This window comes from Aquarana catesbeiana, linkage group LG03, assembly GCF_042186555.1.
Source record: "Aquarana catesbeiana isolate 2022-GZ linkage group LG03, ASM4218655v1, whole genome shotgun sequence".
Taxonomy (NCBI): Eukaryota; Metazoa; Chordata; class Amphibia; order Anura; family Ranidae; genus Aquarana; species Aquarana catesbeiana.
This window is the reverse complement of record NC_133326.1, coordinates 467,313,567-467,332,785: the sequence shown is the minus strand read 5'-3', so window position 1 is coordinate 467,332,785 and position 19,219 is coordinate 467,313,567. Positions and strand designations below refer to the sequence as shown.

Below are 19,219 nucleotides of genomic sequence, written 5' to 3'. Positions count from 1 at the left end.
CCTTAAATGCTGCGCATTTCTGAAGTGCAGCTAGCTAGGTCATAACTGGTAAATACAGAAAGGACGGGAACCCCCTTTTACAATGGTGTTTTACTGATGTACAGCAAAACAAGGCCTTAAAGAGAAGACAGAAAGACCCAAACTTCTATGTTGCGTATTTATGACGAACCACCAAGTACAGTTATAAGACAATCCTTTCTGTTATGCAGTTCTGTAGTGCAGTTACATAGAACCAACACAGAGAACACAAGCAACCTACAGCATTGGGTTTTTCTGAAGTGCCATAAGGTAAGGCAATATAAAACAGAAAGCACCAACAAGCTTCAATGTTGAGTATTTCTGCTGTGCAGCAACATAAAAACAAAGAAACAACAGACAGCCTTTATAGCTGCGATCTTTCTGGTCTACTGCAAAATAAGGCAATAACTCCACAATGAGTATCCCTGCTGCGTAGCAAAACCTCAACAGGAGGGACAGATAAGCTTAGGGTTCCCACACCCGTGCGACCCAACCTGCCACTTGGGACTGCAAGACGCCTGAGAAGTCATATACTATGGCTTCCAAAGGGTACCACTCGTGACTGTGCGACTCCAGGTCGCAGCATCTCCAGCAGTCCCTGCTTACGGAACCACAGACCTCAAGATTACACAGGTCGCAGGAAAAGCAGTTTTCAGGTTGAACAAACAAGGGGTCCCCATGCTGTGGCTCCCTGGAGGAGTGCAGCCAACAACCCCCTACTGTGTATACCTAAGAAACAGCAAGGAAGATCAATGAGAAACACCACTTACTGCTGTGCCTTTCTGATATACAGACGATAAGGCAGTAAATATAGGACATACAGGACACAAGCAATGTTCAATCTTTGTGTATGTCTGATGTGTAGCATATACCAATACTGAGCAGAGATGCCATCACACTCAATGTGTCTCCCTGCTGAGCAGCAAAAACAAAATCAGAAAAAGACAAACAACCTTCACTGTTGTGTCCTTTCTGATATGCAGCCAATAAGGCAGTAAATGTAAGACATAAAGGACAGACAACCTTCAATCTTGTATGTGTCTGACGTGCAACAACAATTTTGAATAGAGATAGCACATCCATATTCAAGTGATTTGGCATGCGACTCAACATGTCAAATCGCATGCCTAAAATCGGCAGCCATTGCCGTTAATAGCACTGTCTGAATCAGTACGGGCCACTTTGTGGTGCTGCACTGATTACCAATGGCAGTATGTGTACTACCCCAGGCACAGGTTCAATTTTGTATTTTCCAACAAAATCAGGACCATCCATCTTCACTGCTGCCTTTCTGATAAGCAACCAATAAGGCAGTAATACAGGACCCACAGACAGACCTCAGTCGTGTACATCTCTGATGTGCAACAATCTAACAATTCTGAATAGAGATAGCACATCCATCTTCAAGCGATTTGGCATGCGACTCAACATGTCAAATCGCATGCCTAAAATCTGCAGCCATTGCCGTTAATAGCACTGTCTGAATCAGCACGACGCCACTTTGTGGTGCTGTACCGATTACCAAAGGTAGTATATGTACTACTCCTGGCCCAGGTTCAATTTGTACTTCTGTTATGGAGCCCGACAAATCAGGACCATCAATCTTTCCTGCTGCCTTTCTGATAAGCAACCAATAAGGCAGTAATACAGGACACAAAACCCCCACAGACAGACCTCAATCTTGTGTAGGTCTGATGTGCAGCAATATAACACTTATGAGCAGAGATGTCTTTACCAGACTCAATGATGTGCGTTTCTGCCGTGCGGCACAAAACCAGAAAGTACAGACCACCTTCCCTGTTGTATTTTTCTGATCTGTAGCCAAACAAAGCAGTACCTTTAGGACATAAAGGACACCCAACAAGCTTCAGTGCAGTGCATTTCTGATGTACAGCAATATACCCCTTATGAGCAGAGATGTCACAAATCTCAATGTGTATTTCTGCTGTGCCACCAAACACCCCAGCAAGGACAAACCTTCACTACTGAGGTCTACTGGTGAGCAGCCAAGGAGTCATGGTGTATCCCTTTATGAAATAACCAAACAGGGGCAATTTATTTCATAGGCCTAGCCTGGGCTGTAGATACTAATCCTTCACCACCAGTGAAGGAACCAATCCTAAAATGGTTGGACACCTTACTATAGTAGCTGTTGTCCTACCTTACCTCCGTAGATTGAGCAAACGCTAGCCAGCTCATACACGGGTGGGGCTGATTAGTAACTAAAGTCTCAATGAGCCCAGCCCTAGAGACCAATTTAAGACCCCTAGAAAGGGTGGTTACCAATTTAGCCTGGAGGTAAATAGCCACCTGCAGGCCTTAAACAAGCAATCATATAGCCATCTAGCTTTTGCATATGTTTGCACAGAAAATCCTTATTCAAAGGATATAGGAAAACGATTTATGGTAAATCGCTTTTAGATCTGTCACTGAGTGGACTGTAGCCCAAACCAACAAAAAGGTTTTTCTTACCCCCTGCATTAAAATATAACCACAATGTAAGAGTGGAGTGGGAGGTTGGAGCTTATGAAAAGTTACCCATAGCAAGCAACCCCCAAAAGGAGGATCTGTCACAAGGGAACCCCTACTGTGCCACACAGAAGCTTGGTCCCTGCCACATTGTTGAAGGTTAGGTCAGCTTTTAAGCATCTTGGAGCAACTTCAGATTCCTAGCAGCTGGGCTAATAGAGCCAGATAACCTAGTGCACCTGCTGAGCAAGGGAGCTTACTCCTGAATCCTTCAACCATTGCACCATTAATAATTTGTTCAGTGGTATACCTGGCCAGTAAGGAACTCTTTGTTCTACCAGGTCACCCCTTTGCTATATTCACCCCTACTAATGTACCACAACCGGGTATGTAGGGAGAGGCTGGCAACCTACTATTGTGATAACCACAGTGTCTCTGCTATAAGAGGGAGCTGTGGCTGGTGGTTTTTAGCAGTAGCTTCTGGGCTGTTTTGTTATGCAGACCCCAGGCCCTGCACTGCACCACTCAGTAAATATAGGTGGAAGGGGAAAAAAATGCCTTACCTACCTCTTTCCCATCTGAGGTGGTTTAGGCACATTCGCTCCTCTGCACCACTTGTCCACCATACAGCATCATTGATGTAAGAGGGAGCTGTGGCTGGTGTTCTTAGCAAAAGCTTCTGGGCTATTTGAATCCAGACCCCAGGGGAGATGATCTCAAATGCCCAGAAACCATCTGGCTGGGATTGGGGATTTTTGACTTACCGTTGTCGTCTTCCCCCTTTTGCCACAGCCACCGGGCTTGCTTTTCCATCCTTATGGTCCACACACAAGGAGGATAGCCGCCAAAGTGCCCCCCCCTCCAACTGCTGTCCCTTTAGGGAGCTGCAAGGTTAGGCTGTGTCCTGCACTGTACCAGTCAGTATATACACATATGGGGAGGGGGGGGCAATGCCATACGTTCCTCATTCCCATCTGAGGTGGTTTAGGCAGACAATTACCATAGTGAATTGGTGCCTCCTCGAAAGGAGGATGTGGGCGCCTGCTCCTGCTGACTCTCAGCCTTCCCTTCTGGGTAAGAACGCGGGTCGTTCAGGCGGTGCCCTCCCCAGCAGCCCACGCGAGCTACCAGGGGCCCAGAAGTCAGGGGATACGATCCCCCTGGAAAGAACCGACGGCCAGCACCCCCGTCTGAACGGACGCCCGGACAGGTAAGGGGGGAGACAGGATAAGGGCCCCTGAAGTTCTGGGTACACCACTGTACCCAGGGGCCTTCAGCTATCAGGGGGGCTTTCCCAGTTTTTGCTGCCCCCTCTGAAGAAAGGATAGGGGAACCCCCCCAGGAAGGATAAATATATCCTACCAGACCCAGAGGCTTCCCAGGCATTTGGTCCGGCTCCCAGGGGGAGACCACCAGCCCCAGGCTTCGGTCATTTGGAAAAAAAACAAACAGTTTCGCTGTGTAGGGAGAAACACAATCAAAAACTGAGGATCAAGGGGAAGGGTGTGGACTTAAAACAGCTGTTGATTGATTGTGTTTCCTGTCGGGAGGAGCCTCTCATCTCTCAGGTGTGCCGTCCTGGAAGATGACTTGAGAAAAAAAGCATTTTTTACTTTTTGCTATAATAAATATCCCCAAAAAACATTAAAAACATTTTTTTTCCTCAGTTTAGGCCGATGCGTTTTTTTTTTTTTACCAAAAATATGTAGAATACGTAATAAGCATTTATTGATTGGTTTGCGCAAACGTTATAGTGTCTACAAAATAGGGGATAGTTTTAGGGCATTATCAATTTTTATTTTTTTTTTAACTAGTAATGGCGGTGATCTGCGATTTTTATCGTGACTGTGACATTATGGCAGACAGATCGGACACTTTTGGTGCCATTTTGGGACCACATTTATACAGCGATCTGTGCGATTAAAAATGCATTGATTACTGTGTAAATGTGACTGGCAGTGAAGGGGTTAACCAGGAGGGGGGCGCTGCAGGGGTCAAGTGTGCCCTTGGCATGTGTTCTAACTGTGGGGGGGATGGGCTATGTGTGACACGACACTGATCACCGCTCCCGATTACAGGGAGCTGTGATCAGTGTCCTGTCACTAGGAAGAATGGGGAAATGCTTGTTTACATCAGCATTTCCCCATTCTTCCTCTCCGTGAGAGAATCGCGGGTATCCGCTATCACACTTCGGCCATTGGCTTCGGGTGCGGGCATTGCAAGTAAGGGAAACCAGACGCCTTCAGGCTTCACAGCCGGTTTCCTACTGCGCATGCACGAGTCGGGCGAACATTTTCTTAGTGTCTTAAAGAGTCTTAAAGCTGAACTCCAGTGATGAAAAATCTCAACTCTTGTAGTGAGGAAGGTAACCCATGGCAAGGGTAATCTACTCATATTGCCTGAAGATAATGAATAAGGTGAAATGCTAACCACCTTCTTCGCACCTGCATGCTTCCTCTTCTTCACGTGAGTGGTCCTCTGAAGCCTCCTCTGGCAACCTGTCCCATTGAAGACTCCTCTTATAGCTATCCCCCGTTTCCTCCCACAACAGCTTCCCCACACCCATGAAGTCTCCTCCTGCAGCCACCACTCAAAAGGCTCCTTCCACAGCCATAAGGGGGTCAAGATTTGTAACCACTTTAATACTGGACACTTTTACCCTGTTCCTGCACAGGCCAACTTTCAGCACTCTAACACTTTGCATGACAAATTCCCAGTCATGCAACACTGTGCCCAAATGAAATTTTTATCATTTTTTTTTTCCCCACACAAATAGAGCTTTCTTTCGGTAGTATTTAACCACTTGCCGACCGGCTCACACAGATATATGTCGGCAGAATGGCTCTGCTGGGCGAAACCCTGTATGGGTACATTGTCCCCTTTAAGACCCACCAGGGGGCACTCGCTGCACGGCGGGGAGCCTGACGCGCATGGCCGGCGCAATCGCGCTAACGAGAGCCAGCATGGGGATTTGTGTGTGTAAAAACAAATCCCTGTTCTGTCAGGGGAGAGGAGACATGTTGTTTGTTCCTACTAAAAAGGAAGGTCTCCTCCCCTAGTCAGTACTATCCCCATACAGTTAGAAACACTAACTAGGGAACACAGTTAACCTCCTAATCGCCCCCTAGCGATAACCCCTTCCCTACCAATGACATGTACACAGTAATCGGTGCCAAATATTATAATATATATATATATATATATATATATATATATATATATATATATATATATATATATATATATATATATATATATATATATATATATATATATATATATACACATATACATACACACACACACACACACACACACACACACACACACACACACACACACACACACACACACAGATAAAGTTTTTTGAAACATTTTTTGGGGAGATTATCGCAAGTAGTAAAAAATACTGTTAAATTTCAAAATTGTTGGGTTTTTTGTTTATAGCGCAAAAAATAAAAAACGCAGAAGTAATCAAATGCCACCAAAAGAAAGCCATTTGTGGGGGAAAAAAAAAAATTTTGTTTGGGTATAGCATTGCATGACCGCGCAATTGTCATTTAAAGCGACAGTGACAAATTGTAAAAAGTGCTCTGGTCAGAAAGGGGGTAAAATCTTCCGGGGCTGAAGCAGTTATAACCACTGAATTTTTAGCTAAATAAGGTAAAAAAAAAAAAAAAAAAAAATTTTATTTATAAAATTTTGCAAATAAATAGGATTTTTATAACAGCTTACCTGTAAAATCCTTTTCTTGGAGTACATCACAGGACACAGAGCACCATAGTAATAAAGGTGGCCTATAACCACATAGTTAGGTGAATGTACACTGGTATAACCAAAAAGGATACAGGAAGTGCCCCTTCCTATATAACCCCTCCCATACCAGGAGTACCTCAGTTTTTGTAGCAAAGCAATATATACACAGATCCCAATAAGAGGGCAGGGACCTCTGTGTCCCGTGATGTAAGCCAAAAAAAGGATTTTACAGGTAAGCCGTTATAAGAATCCTATTTTCTTTATCAGATATCACAGGACACAGAGCACCATAGTAACAACTATGTGGGATGTCCCAAAGCAATGCCACCTGAGGGGAGGGAGACACAAAGCAAAATAGCCGCCTCCAGGCGTAAGGACCCATACTGCTGCCTGCAGCACACTGCGCCCGAAGGCGGTGTCCTCCTGCCATCTTACATCCATTTGATAAAATCTTGTGAATGTATGTACTGACCACCAAGTAGCGGCCTTGCAAATCTAAGCCACAGAGGCTTGGTGATGCACTGCCCATGAAGCACTGACTGCCCGGGTAGAGTGCGCTTTAATCTTAAAAAGGAAGGAACCCTTCCTTTCAGGCCACAAGCCTGACTAATCACCTGACGAATCCACGTAGCAACAGTAGATTTCAATGCTACCTGACCCTTTCTAGGGCCTTCCGGCAACACAAACAAAACATCAGTTTTCCGTATCTGAGCAGTCACTTACAGATTTTAACTGCCATCACTACATCAAGAGAGTAATCATTTTTCTTCTGCAGAACAAGGTTCTAGGAAAAAAGAAGGTAAGGAAACATCTTGATTCAGATGAAACCCAGACACTACCTTTGGCAAAAAGGTTGGGTGCAGACGCAGCACCACCTTATCCTTGTGAATGATTAAGTATGGTTCTTTACAGAAAAAAGGAGCCAATTCTGATACTCTTCTTGCAGAGGTTATCGCAACTAGGAATACCAATTTCCCTGTCAAAAGGCTCAAAGGAATATTCCGTATAGGTTCAAACGGTTGTCTTTGCAACACAGACAAAACCAGATTAAAATCCAATGGGCACAAGGGTATTCTAACTGGCAGAGTTACCCCTTGTATGAATGCCCGGACTAAAGAATGCGAAGCAAGCGGCCTTTGGAAAAATACTGCCAAGGCCAAAATCCGACCCTTGATTGTACTCAAGGCCAGCTTCATTTCTAATCCTAATTGTAGAAAGGCCAGAATTCTTGCTATGACATACTTACGGGGATACCAACCCTTGGTTTCACACCAAGTGGTATAGGCCTTCCAGACCCTGTAATAAATGGTTCTGGATGCCAGCTTTCTGACATTAATCAGGGTGGTTACTAACGAACCTGAAAGCCCCCGATTTTTTAGAATGTGGGCTTCAATAGCCACACCGTTAAATTTAGCATTTGAAAGGCAGGATGGAATACCATAGAGGTGTGGAATTAGATTGATGCATCGTGATTCGGGTGTCCCCCGATGCGGCATCGATGCATGCCAAAAAAAAAAAAAAAAAAAAAAAAAATCAAAAGTCGGGTGACGTCATCCCGACTTGCCCCGCCCCTCCCGGAAGAGAGCTCTGACCGTTTTGTCAAAATAGCTTTTGTAATTAATGCAGAGTTATAATCCATTAAGTGGCCACTGCTGTATGTGTTTTTTAAAATACTGTATAACATGCACTTTTTTCCCCTTAAAATCAGGGGAAAAAATCGCGGGTGCGTGTTATACGCCGATCCCCTGCAATCCCCAGCTGACTGAGCGATCGCCGGCCGCCGATTTGAAAATGGCGCCGCCGGCGCCGAAATACAGAGCCAGTACAGGGCTGTTTGTCAGTTGTGGATTCTAATCCAGGCACCGGATTAGTGCACTTTGTAAAGCGGAGTTCCACCTGTTTTTTAGTTTATTAAAAGTCAGCAGCTACAAAAAGTGTAGCTGCTGACTTTTATTAACCAGACACTCACCTGTCCCTCGGTACATCGATGAGGCCGCACGGAGCCCCGCTCCTCTCCTCGGCGTCGTCATATCTACTGTGGGCAGTGACACCCGCCTGTAACAGCTTATGGTTTCACAGCTGGGCGTGCACTGCCATTGGTCCCAGAAGATCTCTAGCAGGGAGAGGCCGCCTAGAGTGAGAGGAGGAGTCACCTAGGCAGTCGGGACAGGAAGTCCCACTAAAAAAGGACACACACTATTCCCCCCCCCCCCAAAAAACACCACACACACACACACACACACACACACACACACACACACACACGACATGCCAAATGTAGAATGTCAGGGGGCAAGGAGTGCTTAAGGCAGAAGTTCCACTTTTTGGTGGAACTCCGCTTTAAAAGGTGTGAGGTTATTTTTAAGTCAAAGAAAAAGTTCCAGTAACTTTGTTTACTAAAAGTCAGCAGCTATAAAAAAAAAAGCGTATCTTCTGACTTTTAATAAAGACACTCACCTGTCCCACAATCGAGCAACATGGCCTCCCAAACCCTCCATTCTCTCCCCTGCCTGTCCACGGCACTAGCAATACTACTGTGGGCATTCGGCTGTGACAGCTTGCAGCTTCACAGCCGGGTGCGCATGTCTCACTGCGCTATCCTGCACAGCCGGGCAATCTTCTGGGACCTGTGATGTGTCCCAGAAGATTGCAGGGAGGAAGGGCCGCCTAGGCGGCCCAAGCGGAATCGTGATGCATTGCGGAATCGATAATCGTGATGCATTGCGGAATCGAATATCAGATAATCGCAATCGAATCAAAATTGTGAGACCAGTGAAGATGCGCACCCCTAGAATACCGGTCCCTGCGACAGCAGGTCCGGACAAGGTGGAAGAGTCAAAGACTCCCCTACTGCCATTCTCACAATCCCTGCATACCAGTGTCTTCTGGGCCATGCCGGGGCCACTAGGATTACCGGCTTCCCTTCTTCCCTGATCCTGTGAAGCAGCTGAACTGGAGGGAATGCTTAAATCAGTGAAAACTGATTCCAGGGGGTCACTAACGCATCTACTCCAAGTGCAAGTGGATCCCTTGTTCTCGCCACAAAATTGTCCAACTTCTTGTTGAACCTAGATGCCAATAGATCTACATCCGGCGTACCCCATCTTTGGCATATGGTCAAAAAAGACATGGAGATGTAGAGACCTGTCAACTGTTGACGGTTCAGAAAATCTGCCTGCCAATTTTCCACTCCATTTCCACTCCTGGAATGTAAACTGCAGATGGGCAGAGAAACATGTTTCTCTGCCCAAGACAGAATATGGTCCACCTCGCTTTGGGCTGTGTGGCTTCTGGTGCCCCCTTGGTGATTGATATAGGCCACTGCTGCGGCATTGTATCCTGACAGGAGCATTCCGCAACCTGGACGTCCAGGCTATTAGAGTCAGGCGTACTGCCCGAATCCCTAGGATATTGATGGGCAAGGTCTTCTCGGACTCTGACCACTTCCCTTGAACAGTGTTCTCTTCTAGAGCTGCTCCCCAGCCTCATAGGAAACTAGAATGAAGGATTTCCCCTTCTGTAAATTCCTGGTTATCAACCACCAGTTGAGACTCTGGCATACCTTTGGAGCCAGATTCATTGGATAATCCAAGGCTTGGATCAGTTTGTTCCAAGCAGACCGAATACTGTGTTGCAACAGTCTTGAATGAAACTGGGCATAGGGAACTGCTTTGAAGGAAGCTACCATCTTCCCTAGTAAGAGCATACAAAAGGCGAATGGAAGGACCCTTCTTTGCCTTGACCAGCTCTCTCAGAACGTTGACCTTTGCCTGAAGCAAGAACACCCTTTCCTGGGTCGTGTCTATGACCAGGCCCAAATACTGCAGCTTTCTTACTGGCTGTAAGGATGATTTCTCTAGATTGAGAATCCAACCCAGGTGTCTCAGATAACTGTTCTGGACACCCCCCTGATTTAACCCTGCTATTGACTGATCTACCTGCAGCAGGTCATCTAGGTATGCTATTATTGCTATAGCCTGGCCCCTTAGTCTTGCTAGTACTGGGGCTAAACACTTTTGTAAACAGTCAGGGAGCAGCGGCTAACCCAAACAGCAAGGCCACAAACTGAAAGTGGCGCTGCTCTACTGCAAACCGCAGAAAATTCTGGTGAGCGGGAAATATTGACACATGTAGATACGCACCCTTGATATTTATGGATGCTAGAACCTCTCCTCCCCTTAGGGTGGAAATAACTGACCGAAACGACTACATTCGAAAGCCCACGTCCCTCTCTTCTGAGGGAACCTCTATTATCACTCCCCGATACAGTAATTGGTCCAGTGCCAGAAATAAGGACTTTCTTTACTGGGTCCTTGGGAACATTTAATCTTAGAAAACGCGATGGTGGAAGCTCTTGGAACTATAGTTTGTAGCTTAGGGCTACTACAGAGAGGACCCACTTGTCCTGGATTTCCTTTTGCCAAGTTTCTAAAAACCACCACAGTCTTCCCCCCCACTCGATCGAGCAGGGGCGCCCCTTCACAAGGAAGCCTTGGGATTCTGTTTTGTGGATCTCTGACTTCAGGGTTTTTTGTAGTCCTGTGCCTGGTTATGAGGCTTTGCCCCCGACGGTGGACGGCGTCGAGACTGCCTGGAGGCTGTTGCCCCAGACATCTGAGGAGAAGGTTTGAAAGAAAGCAATCTATTCTTTTTCTTAACCGGCAGAAGGGTACTTTTACCCCCCGAAATCTTTTGGATATACTTATCCAAATCTTCCCCAAACAACCTTTCTCCATGAAACGGAAACCCAGCCAGAAGCTTCTTGCATGGTAACTCAGCTGACCAGTTCTTTAGCTAAAGAATCCTGTGCATCGGTATCAACATGAGCGCAAGGTGAGACGTCTGATGGATAGAATCCTTGATAGCATCCACTGCAAAGTATAGGGCCCTAGGTAGCTCAGCTAAACTTTGGGCCTCTTCAGTTTGAGCAGGAACTTTAATAACCTGCTTGAATTCATCCTGAAGGGATTGACAGATGCCTATTGCTGCCACTACAGGTTGTACTACCGCACCAGCTACAGCAAATGAGGCCTTAAGTAGAGATTCCAACTTCTTATCAGCTGGATCACCAAGTACTTGTACGTTGTCCACTGGACAAGTTAAACTCCTGTTCAGAGGAGATAGCCGCATCTACCGCTAGCGAAGGAAACATCCTCCACCTCTGCAGGAAGCAACTTATATCCAGAACGAACCAAGTCCGTAAGGGACTGGATTAGCAATTTCTGAGATTACAAATTTGAGAAAGGTTCTTCAGACGCTGAATCCTCAGAAGAAGAGTCACCTGAACCTCCTTCTCGCAAAGATATCCCAATATCATCTGCCCATTATTGCTCCAATACTGGAAGGTTAAGGGCAGGAGAAGGGGGATCTGCTGCGTTTTCTCACCTCCTGGGAGGAAAACGCTAACATCTCGGCTATTTTCCCTTCCAACCAGCTAGAGCCAAAATCGTCCTTAGTGACAAATGCAGAGGCTGGGATGTTGGAGGTAGCCATCATGCCTGCGAGACAAGATGGCTCAGATTCGCCAGACGCCCCAGGTCTTTAAGGGGAGGATGGAACTGCGGGCACGGGACTAGGAGCCTCAGGCTCTGACCATAGCAACTTTGCACTCCCCCCTGACGAATTACCCCTCCTGGGGGAAGGCATAGACCCAAGCACAAAAAAAGCAGGAGGTGCTCAGTCTCAGTGCTGAGTAAAATGTGCCCCTTGAAAATGCCTGTATCCACACACCCATACAGCTAACACGCCACTTGTATGCTCTGTGTCCTTCTGTCAGCCGGAAACTTAGAGTGCAAACCTTTTAAAGCCAGTGAGCCTTGCGCCTGTGCCGTATCTCATGTGCACTCTGCTCCATGTGCATGCCGGCAGCGTCTAAGCCACACTTTCTATCTACTGGAAATGATCACAGACAGATCCAGCCTTCACGGCAGGCTGTATCATGCCAGACCTTCAAGGATCGGGTCCCCCTTTCATGGGTCCACTCCCTTGTCCTGGACAGCACCCTGCCGTAGAACTCTTTGGTTGTATAAACATGACCAAGGTTCCGGGTCCAGCTCTCAAAGAAGCATTACAGGCAAAAACCTTGTTTCTTCTTCCACGAGGTCCGGGTACAATCCATTTTGGCTTTCAAGCACTTTAGATGGATTCATTTGCACAGCTCCTTGATCCTGTCAGGGAGTGCTTAGCAGAGCTCTCTTAGCATTTCATCAACCGTGACCAACACCTTAGACACTGGCGAAAAAAAACTGAGGTACACCCGGTATGGGAGGGGTTATATAGGGAGGGGCACTTCCTGTTTCCTTTTTGGCTATACCCAGGGGCGTTTCTAGGTCTACAAAAGATCTGGGGCTAGAGCCCATAGTAGTGAAGTAAAGAAAGTCATACACATGTATATAATATTCATTTAGGTGTACAGTATATATATCTCTGAGTGTGGATTCCCCCTTACATCAGGGTCCCCAGAGAGCCTCCCTCGTTACATCAGGGTCCCCAGAGAGCCTCCCTCGTTACATCAGGGTCCCCAGAGAGCCCACCCCCTCTTACATCAGGGTCCCCAGAGCCCCCTTCATTACATCAGGGTCCCCAGAGATCCCACCCCCTTACATCAGGGTCCTCAGAGAGCCCACCCCCCCCTTACATCAGGGTCCCTAGAGAGCCTTCCCACTTACATCAAGGTCCCCAGAGCCCCCTATTACATCAAGGTCCCCAGAGATCCCACCCCCCTTACATCAGGGTAACCATAGCCCCCCTTACATCAGGGTCCCCAGAGAGCCCCAGGGCTCAGGAGTTGGCTACATAAACAATGCAGGGCTCAGCTGTGCCCATCTATGCAGCCTCACCAGTGCCCAGCAATGCACCCCCCCACTGCAGTGCCCTCTGTCCCCTGCACCCCACTACACACACACACACACACACACACACACAGTGTAAGTAGGACTCTTACCTTAAACAGGTGTACAGCAAGCAGAGCATCTGAGATCGGCATCACAGAGCTGGATGGGGGCGGGAACTACAGAAGTTAACTTTTCACATTAACAGGCTGGTGATTGGTTGCTAGGATTGTGCAGCAACCAATCACCTGCTGTTTAATGAAAAAGTTAACTCCTACGGTTCCCGCCCCCATCCAGCCCTGTGATACTGGGCACTCACCACTGTCCAATAAGGGGACAGCAGCGAAAATATTCACGGGCCAGGTGCCCGCATTCAGCAGTGGCGGGCCGGGTGCCAACCACTGCCCTAGAGACTCGGGGCTATAGCCTCAATAGCCACCCCCTAGCAACACCTCTGGCTATACCAGTGTCCATTCACCAAAAGGTGGCGTATATCATAGTCCCACTAGAAGTCGCTGCTCTCCGCCATTACTAGTATAAAATAAATAAAAAATCCCAGTATATACCCAATAGTTTTTAGACACTAACCACAAATATACACTTATTGATATTTTTTTTTACCAAAGATATGTAGAATACATATTGGCCTAAATTGAGGAAGAAATTAGATTTTTTTTTAACTTTTGTTGGTTATGTTTTATAGCAGAAAGCAGGCTGGATAAAAATCACTGATAAAATAAATACATAACAAAAATAAAGATTTTTATCAAATGTATTTTAATAAAATGCTTTTGGAGTAAAAATCTATCTAAAGATATTATTGTATCTTAATAGAAAACAAATTTAGTTTATTCAGCATGAAATGGAGCTTAGTTATGTAGCATAAAGCTGTATATTCTGCAATATTTACATTTTTACATTCAATTAATCCAAGTTCTGCAAGCTGAGATAACATGCACTGCATTCTTGCATTCACACAATTTCACAGTAACCATGAGATAAAACAAAGTTCAGGAATATTCCTTGATCCCATTGTTTTGAAAATCTATGTACACTACAAACTGTATGACTGAATCGGTTCTGATATTGCTGTTTTACTAACCTGGCAGCTTATTATTCTAAATAGGAATCTTTCATTATGTTTGCAAATATTAAAGATTCTAACTACCAGCAAGAAGAAAGGGCCCTTTCACACATGCTTTCCAATCTGGTCCGCCTGTCCGTTTTTGAGGTGGACCTGATCGGGCGCGCCATTCACCCCTATGGGGCAGCGGATGTCAACGGGTACATGTCCGCTGACACCCGGTGCTATCTGATCCTGTCCGCCAAATCCAGACGGATGGAGACTCCATTTCCCATCCGTCTGGTGGATTGGATGAAAAACAGACAGGCAGTCGGTTGTCATCCAATATCCCACTAGAGGTGAGCAGGGCTGTGATAGGTACTTCTCTGCACAGTGAGCAGAGAGGGACCTGTCATCCACTTGCTCAGTGGGGATCAATAGATTAATTCCAACTGAGCAAGCAGAGTCCGTCAAATGGACAACCCGTGTGAAAGGAGCCCAAATCCTTACATTTAAACAGCACCTGTCATTTCAGATCGATCATGACAGCACCTGTTATCAAGCATCCACTCACCCGCTGCCGCCACGTCCCTCATCTTGCTGTGTCACTGCTGCATCACCAGACGTCCCATTAAAGTGAATGAAACTGACGTGAGTCAACAGCGGGTCAGAGGAGGAGCTGCTGCAGGACAGAGATGACAGTTGCTATTTAAAAATGATTTAAATCAAGCCTTTTTACTAGTGATTTAAATCACCTTGATTTAAATCAAATCCACCCTGGCAGAAAAGTAAAATAATGTTTGTTTTTTTTTTTTTGTTTTTTTCATATTGTCAGTCTTTTTTTTGTTTATAGTGCAAAAAAAGTTAAACCGCAGAGGTGACCAAATACCACCAAAAAAAATCAATTTTACTTGGGTACAGTTTCGCACGACCACGCAATAGTCAGTAAAGTAACGCAGTGCCGTATTGCAAAAAGATTGCCTGGTCATGAGGGGGTAAATCTTCCAAAGGTCAAGTGGTTAAAGAGTTCAGCTTTACTTCTTCATATTGTAATGATGCAGCATTCCCTGTACAAATTATACCAATGACATGTACACAGTAATCGGTGCCAAATATTATATATATATATATATATACACACACACACACACACACACACACACACACACACACACACACACACACACATATATATAAGACAGAGGAGGCACCACATACAGGAAAGCACTCTATGAGCAGAATAAATATATATATATCTCGTACTGTACACAATGGCTGTATGTCCTGTCTCATAGGTTCCTCTAAGTCAGCACGGGAATATCCCCTCACACACCCCACACCTACCAGGCCGGCCTGCTGTGGCAGTGAGGAATCCCCCCGCACCGACTGCATCTTTCCCGGACACCGCGGAAACCAAGTTGACAGTCCCGCTCACAGAAACCCCTCCCACCACAAGCTTCTTCACACTCAACTTTATTGACAAGAGCGGAAGAGGAGGCGAGCCGCGACGTCATTTGTTGGCAAGTTTTGCTCAGTGAGTAAGTCCGCAGCCTCCGCTTTGGTGACAGTGTGAGGAAGTGTCCTTTGCGCCGGTCATATGGCAAGAGCTGTAAGGAATTCTTCTCGCTCTCAGCTCCCGCTGGTTGTCGGGTGTGTTTAGGATGGGAGGGGGTCTGTATTTGTTGATAGGGAGTGTATGTACTGGGGGCATCTATGTATGCTGATGGCTTTGTCCTGGAGAGGAGGGGGATTATCTGTACTGAAGGGTCTGTTCTGGGGGGGGGTCCACGCTTGGGAAGGGGATTTAGGTGGGAGGTCAGTCTGTGCTCGGGGAGTCGGTGTGTACTGAGGAGTCTGAGCTGGGGGGGGGGGGGTCACACTGTGCTGAGGAAGATGTATGTATTAGATCCCTTTCACACTGGGGCCGCATTAGTGAAGTTTAAGCAGCGCTAACCAAAGAAAGGGTTAAAAGCGCCCGTGTTGCGGTGTCTCCGAAGCGCTTTTCAGGCGATTTGAAAGCGCTGCCCATTTATTTCAATGGGCAGGGCGTTTTGAGAGCGCTAAATACAGCGCTCCCAAACCACCCCAAAGATGCTGCTTGCAGGACTTTTTTCAGAACATCCCGCAAGTGCACCGCCCCAGGGTGAAAAGTCACACTAGAATAAATGGGGGGCGGATTTTGGGTGCTTTATAGCCACCATTTCTAGCGCTAAAATATGTCTGAAAATGCTTCAGTGTGAAAGGGCTCAAAGCGGAACATTAGGACACTTTCACACCGAGCCGGGGGTTGGCGGTAAGACGCCACTATTTTTAGCGGTAAGACGCCGCTATTTTTAGTGCTGCTTTTCTGCCGCTAGCAGGGTGCTTTTTACCCCTGCTAGCGGCTGAAAAAGGGTTAAAAGCGCCGCTGCAGCGCGCGTTGCCGGCGCTGCCCATTGATTTCAATGTATACACTGCTCCGAAAGTGCCTCAAAGAAGCTGCTTGCAAGACTTCTTTGAGCCTCCTGCCAGCGCAGCCCCAGCGTGAAAGCACTCGGGATTTCACACTGGAGTGACAGGAGATGCAATTTGCAGGCACTAATTTTAGCGCTATAGTGCCTATAAAGTGCCTCAGTGGCCTACCTCAACTATTAGACCCCTTTCACACTGGGGCGTTTTTCAGGCGCTTTTGGGCTAAAAAAAAAGCGCCTGAAAAACACCTCTCCTGCAGTCCCAAGTGCTTTCACTGGGGCACTGCACTGGCAGGATGTTAAAAAAAGTCCTGCAAGCAGCATCTCGAGTATACACCACTCCTGCCCATTGAAATGAATGGGCACTGCTGCCAAAGCGTGTCAGCAGCGGTGCTACACAGGCGCATTTAACCCTTTATTCACCAGCTAGCGGGGTTTAAAAGTACCCTGCTAGCGGCCGAATAGCACCGATAAAATTACGGTAAAGTGCCGCTAAAAATAGAGGCGTTTTACTGTCAACGCCCGCTCCAGTGTGAAAGGGGTCTAATTCAGTCAGATTCAGCAGTGCGGAATTCGTACAGTATGCTGTGCAAGGGCGGACAGGTAGGTAAGTAGCTTTGATGCAGAAGACGTGACAAAGCATTGTCTCTTCAGCATTAAAAATCCTGCCTATCCACCAATTTTAATTCTATAGCTGAAAGTTCCACTTTAAGGGGGGAGGCATGATTGAGGGTTGTTAGGGGAGATCTGTATGGAGGATATGGGCTTGGAGGTGTGATTTGTGCTGGTTGTACACTATAGAGCTGTAGAGGGGGTAATTTTGGTTGTACGCTGTAGAGCGCACTGTGCGTTCCACACACCTGACCCTTGCACTATAGACCCTTAGCCCTGGTTCTTACTGAATGCGAGTTTGAAATCGTGCGACTTCACTTGAAATTGCACAATTTCAAAGCCACACGTCAGTGCGACTTGGCTGACATCTGTGCAACTTCATGCAAGTCACACCTAAAATTGCCAAAAGTAGTGCAGGAGCTACTTTTTCAAATCGGTGCAGCGTGGCAATGTCGGTGTAGCACCGATTTGAACAGTTCCATTGACGACAATAGGGTGCGACTTCTCAAGTTGCTCCAGTGTGAACGTATGCTTTGGTGGACTTTGTCAAAATTGTAGCAGCTGCGCATGGCAACCAGTAAACTTTTAGATTTTTTTTTTTACTGAACAAGCTGATTGCTTGTCATGCACAGCTGCTCCAGATTCACCCTGCCAAGTTTTGATGAATTCAGCTCACTGGGATTTACATTTTAGACTCCTGCACCCTATGATACAAAGGGTACAATCAGCGCAAACACAATACAGTGTTACCAATTAATTGCCAGCTGAAGTGATTGTAAAGTCTCTTTTTTTTTTCCAACAAAAATAAAAAACATGTTATACTTACCTGCCCTGAGCAGTTGGTTTTGCACAGAGGAGCCTGGATCCTCCTCTTGTCGGGTCCCTCTTCGGCTCTTCTGCCCCCCCCCCCCCCCCTTTTGAGTGCCCGAGCCGAGGCACAGCTCCATGTATCCATTCAGACACGGAGCTGCGGTTTGGCCCCGCCCCCTCTCTCTCCTCATTACCACACTAACTTTGATTGACAGCAGGCGAGCCAATGGCACTGCTGCTGTGTCTAAGCCAATGAAGAGGGGAGTCCTGGATGACTGAGGCAGTTGTGAACATCGCTGGTTTGAGAGAGGGCTTGGGTAAGTATTAGGGGGCTGCTGCACACAGAAGGTTTTTTTATCGTAATGAGAATGCATCAACCGCTTGGCGACTGCTGCACGAACATTTACGTCGGCAGAATGGCACGGACAGGCAAATGGGCGTACAGGTACGCCCCTGTAAATTTGCCGCCGTGTGGGCGCCATCGGCAGCACGCGCGACCCTGCTGCGAGCTCCGTAAGTGTGATCGCAGGTCCTGCGGACCTGATGTCAGCTGGGATACCCGCGATCGTCTCACAGAGAGGAAGAACAGGGAAATGCTGATGTAAACAAGCATTTCACCGTTCTGCCTAATGACACTGATCACAGCTCCCTGTGATCAGGAGCGATGATCAGTGTCGTGCCACACCTAGCCCATCCCCCCTACAGTTAGAATAACTCCCTAGGCCACACTTAACCCCTGCAGCGCCCCCTCCTGGTTAACCCTTTCACTGCCAGTCACATTTACACAGTAATCAATGCATTTTTAATCGCACTGATCGCTGTATAAATGTGAATGGTCCCAAAATTGCGCCAAAAGTGTCCGATCTGTCCGCCATAATGTTGCAGTCACGATAAAAAATGCTGATCGCCGCCATTATTAGTAAAAAAAAAAAATTATTAATAAAAATGCCCTAAAACTATCCCCTATTTTGTAGACGCTATAACTTTTGCGCAAACCGTGTACTACTACACAAATTTTTCCCGGCTATGTCTGACATTTACTGGCGCTGTGGGGAGGAAAAAGCAACCCTCCTACACATATTCTGGTCATGCCCCAAGATTGTAGATTTTTAGAAAGCAGTCCTTCAGATTACACAAAAGTTCACGGAACGTAATGTTCTGGAGAACCCTGCTTTCTTTCTTCTACATGCGTACGCAACTCCTGAAAGCAT

The 19,219-nt window shown here is 46.7% G+C and overlaps 1 protein-coding gene across 2 annotated transcripts in view; it reads right to left on the bottom strand.

The window, feature by feature from the left end:
- HAUS1 (HAUS augmin like complex subunit 1) overlaps window positions 1-15,632 on the bottom strand; it is an 82,752-nt gene extending 67,120 nt beyond the window's left edge. For both annotated transcript variants that reach the window (XM_073620854.1, XM_073620855.1), the window contains exon 1: window positions 15,481-15,632. In XM_073620854.1, coding sequence (XP_073476955.1) covers window positions 15,481-15,528 — 48 coding nt within the window. In that variant the 5' untranslated portion in view covers window positions 15,529-15,632. The remainder of the gene's footprint in view (window positions 1-15,480) is intronic.
- Between the last annotated feature and the right edge of the window lie 3,587 nt (window positions 15,633-19,219).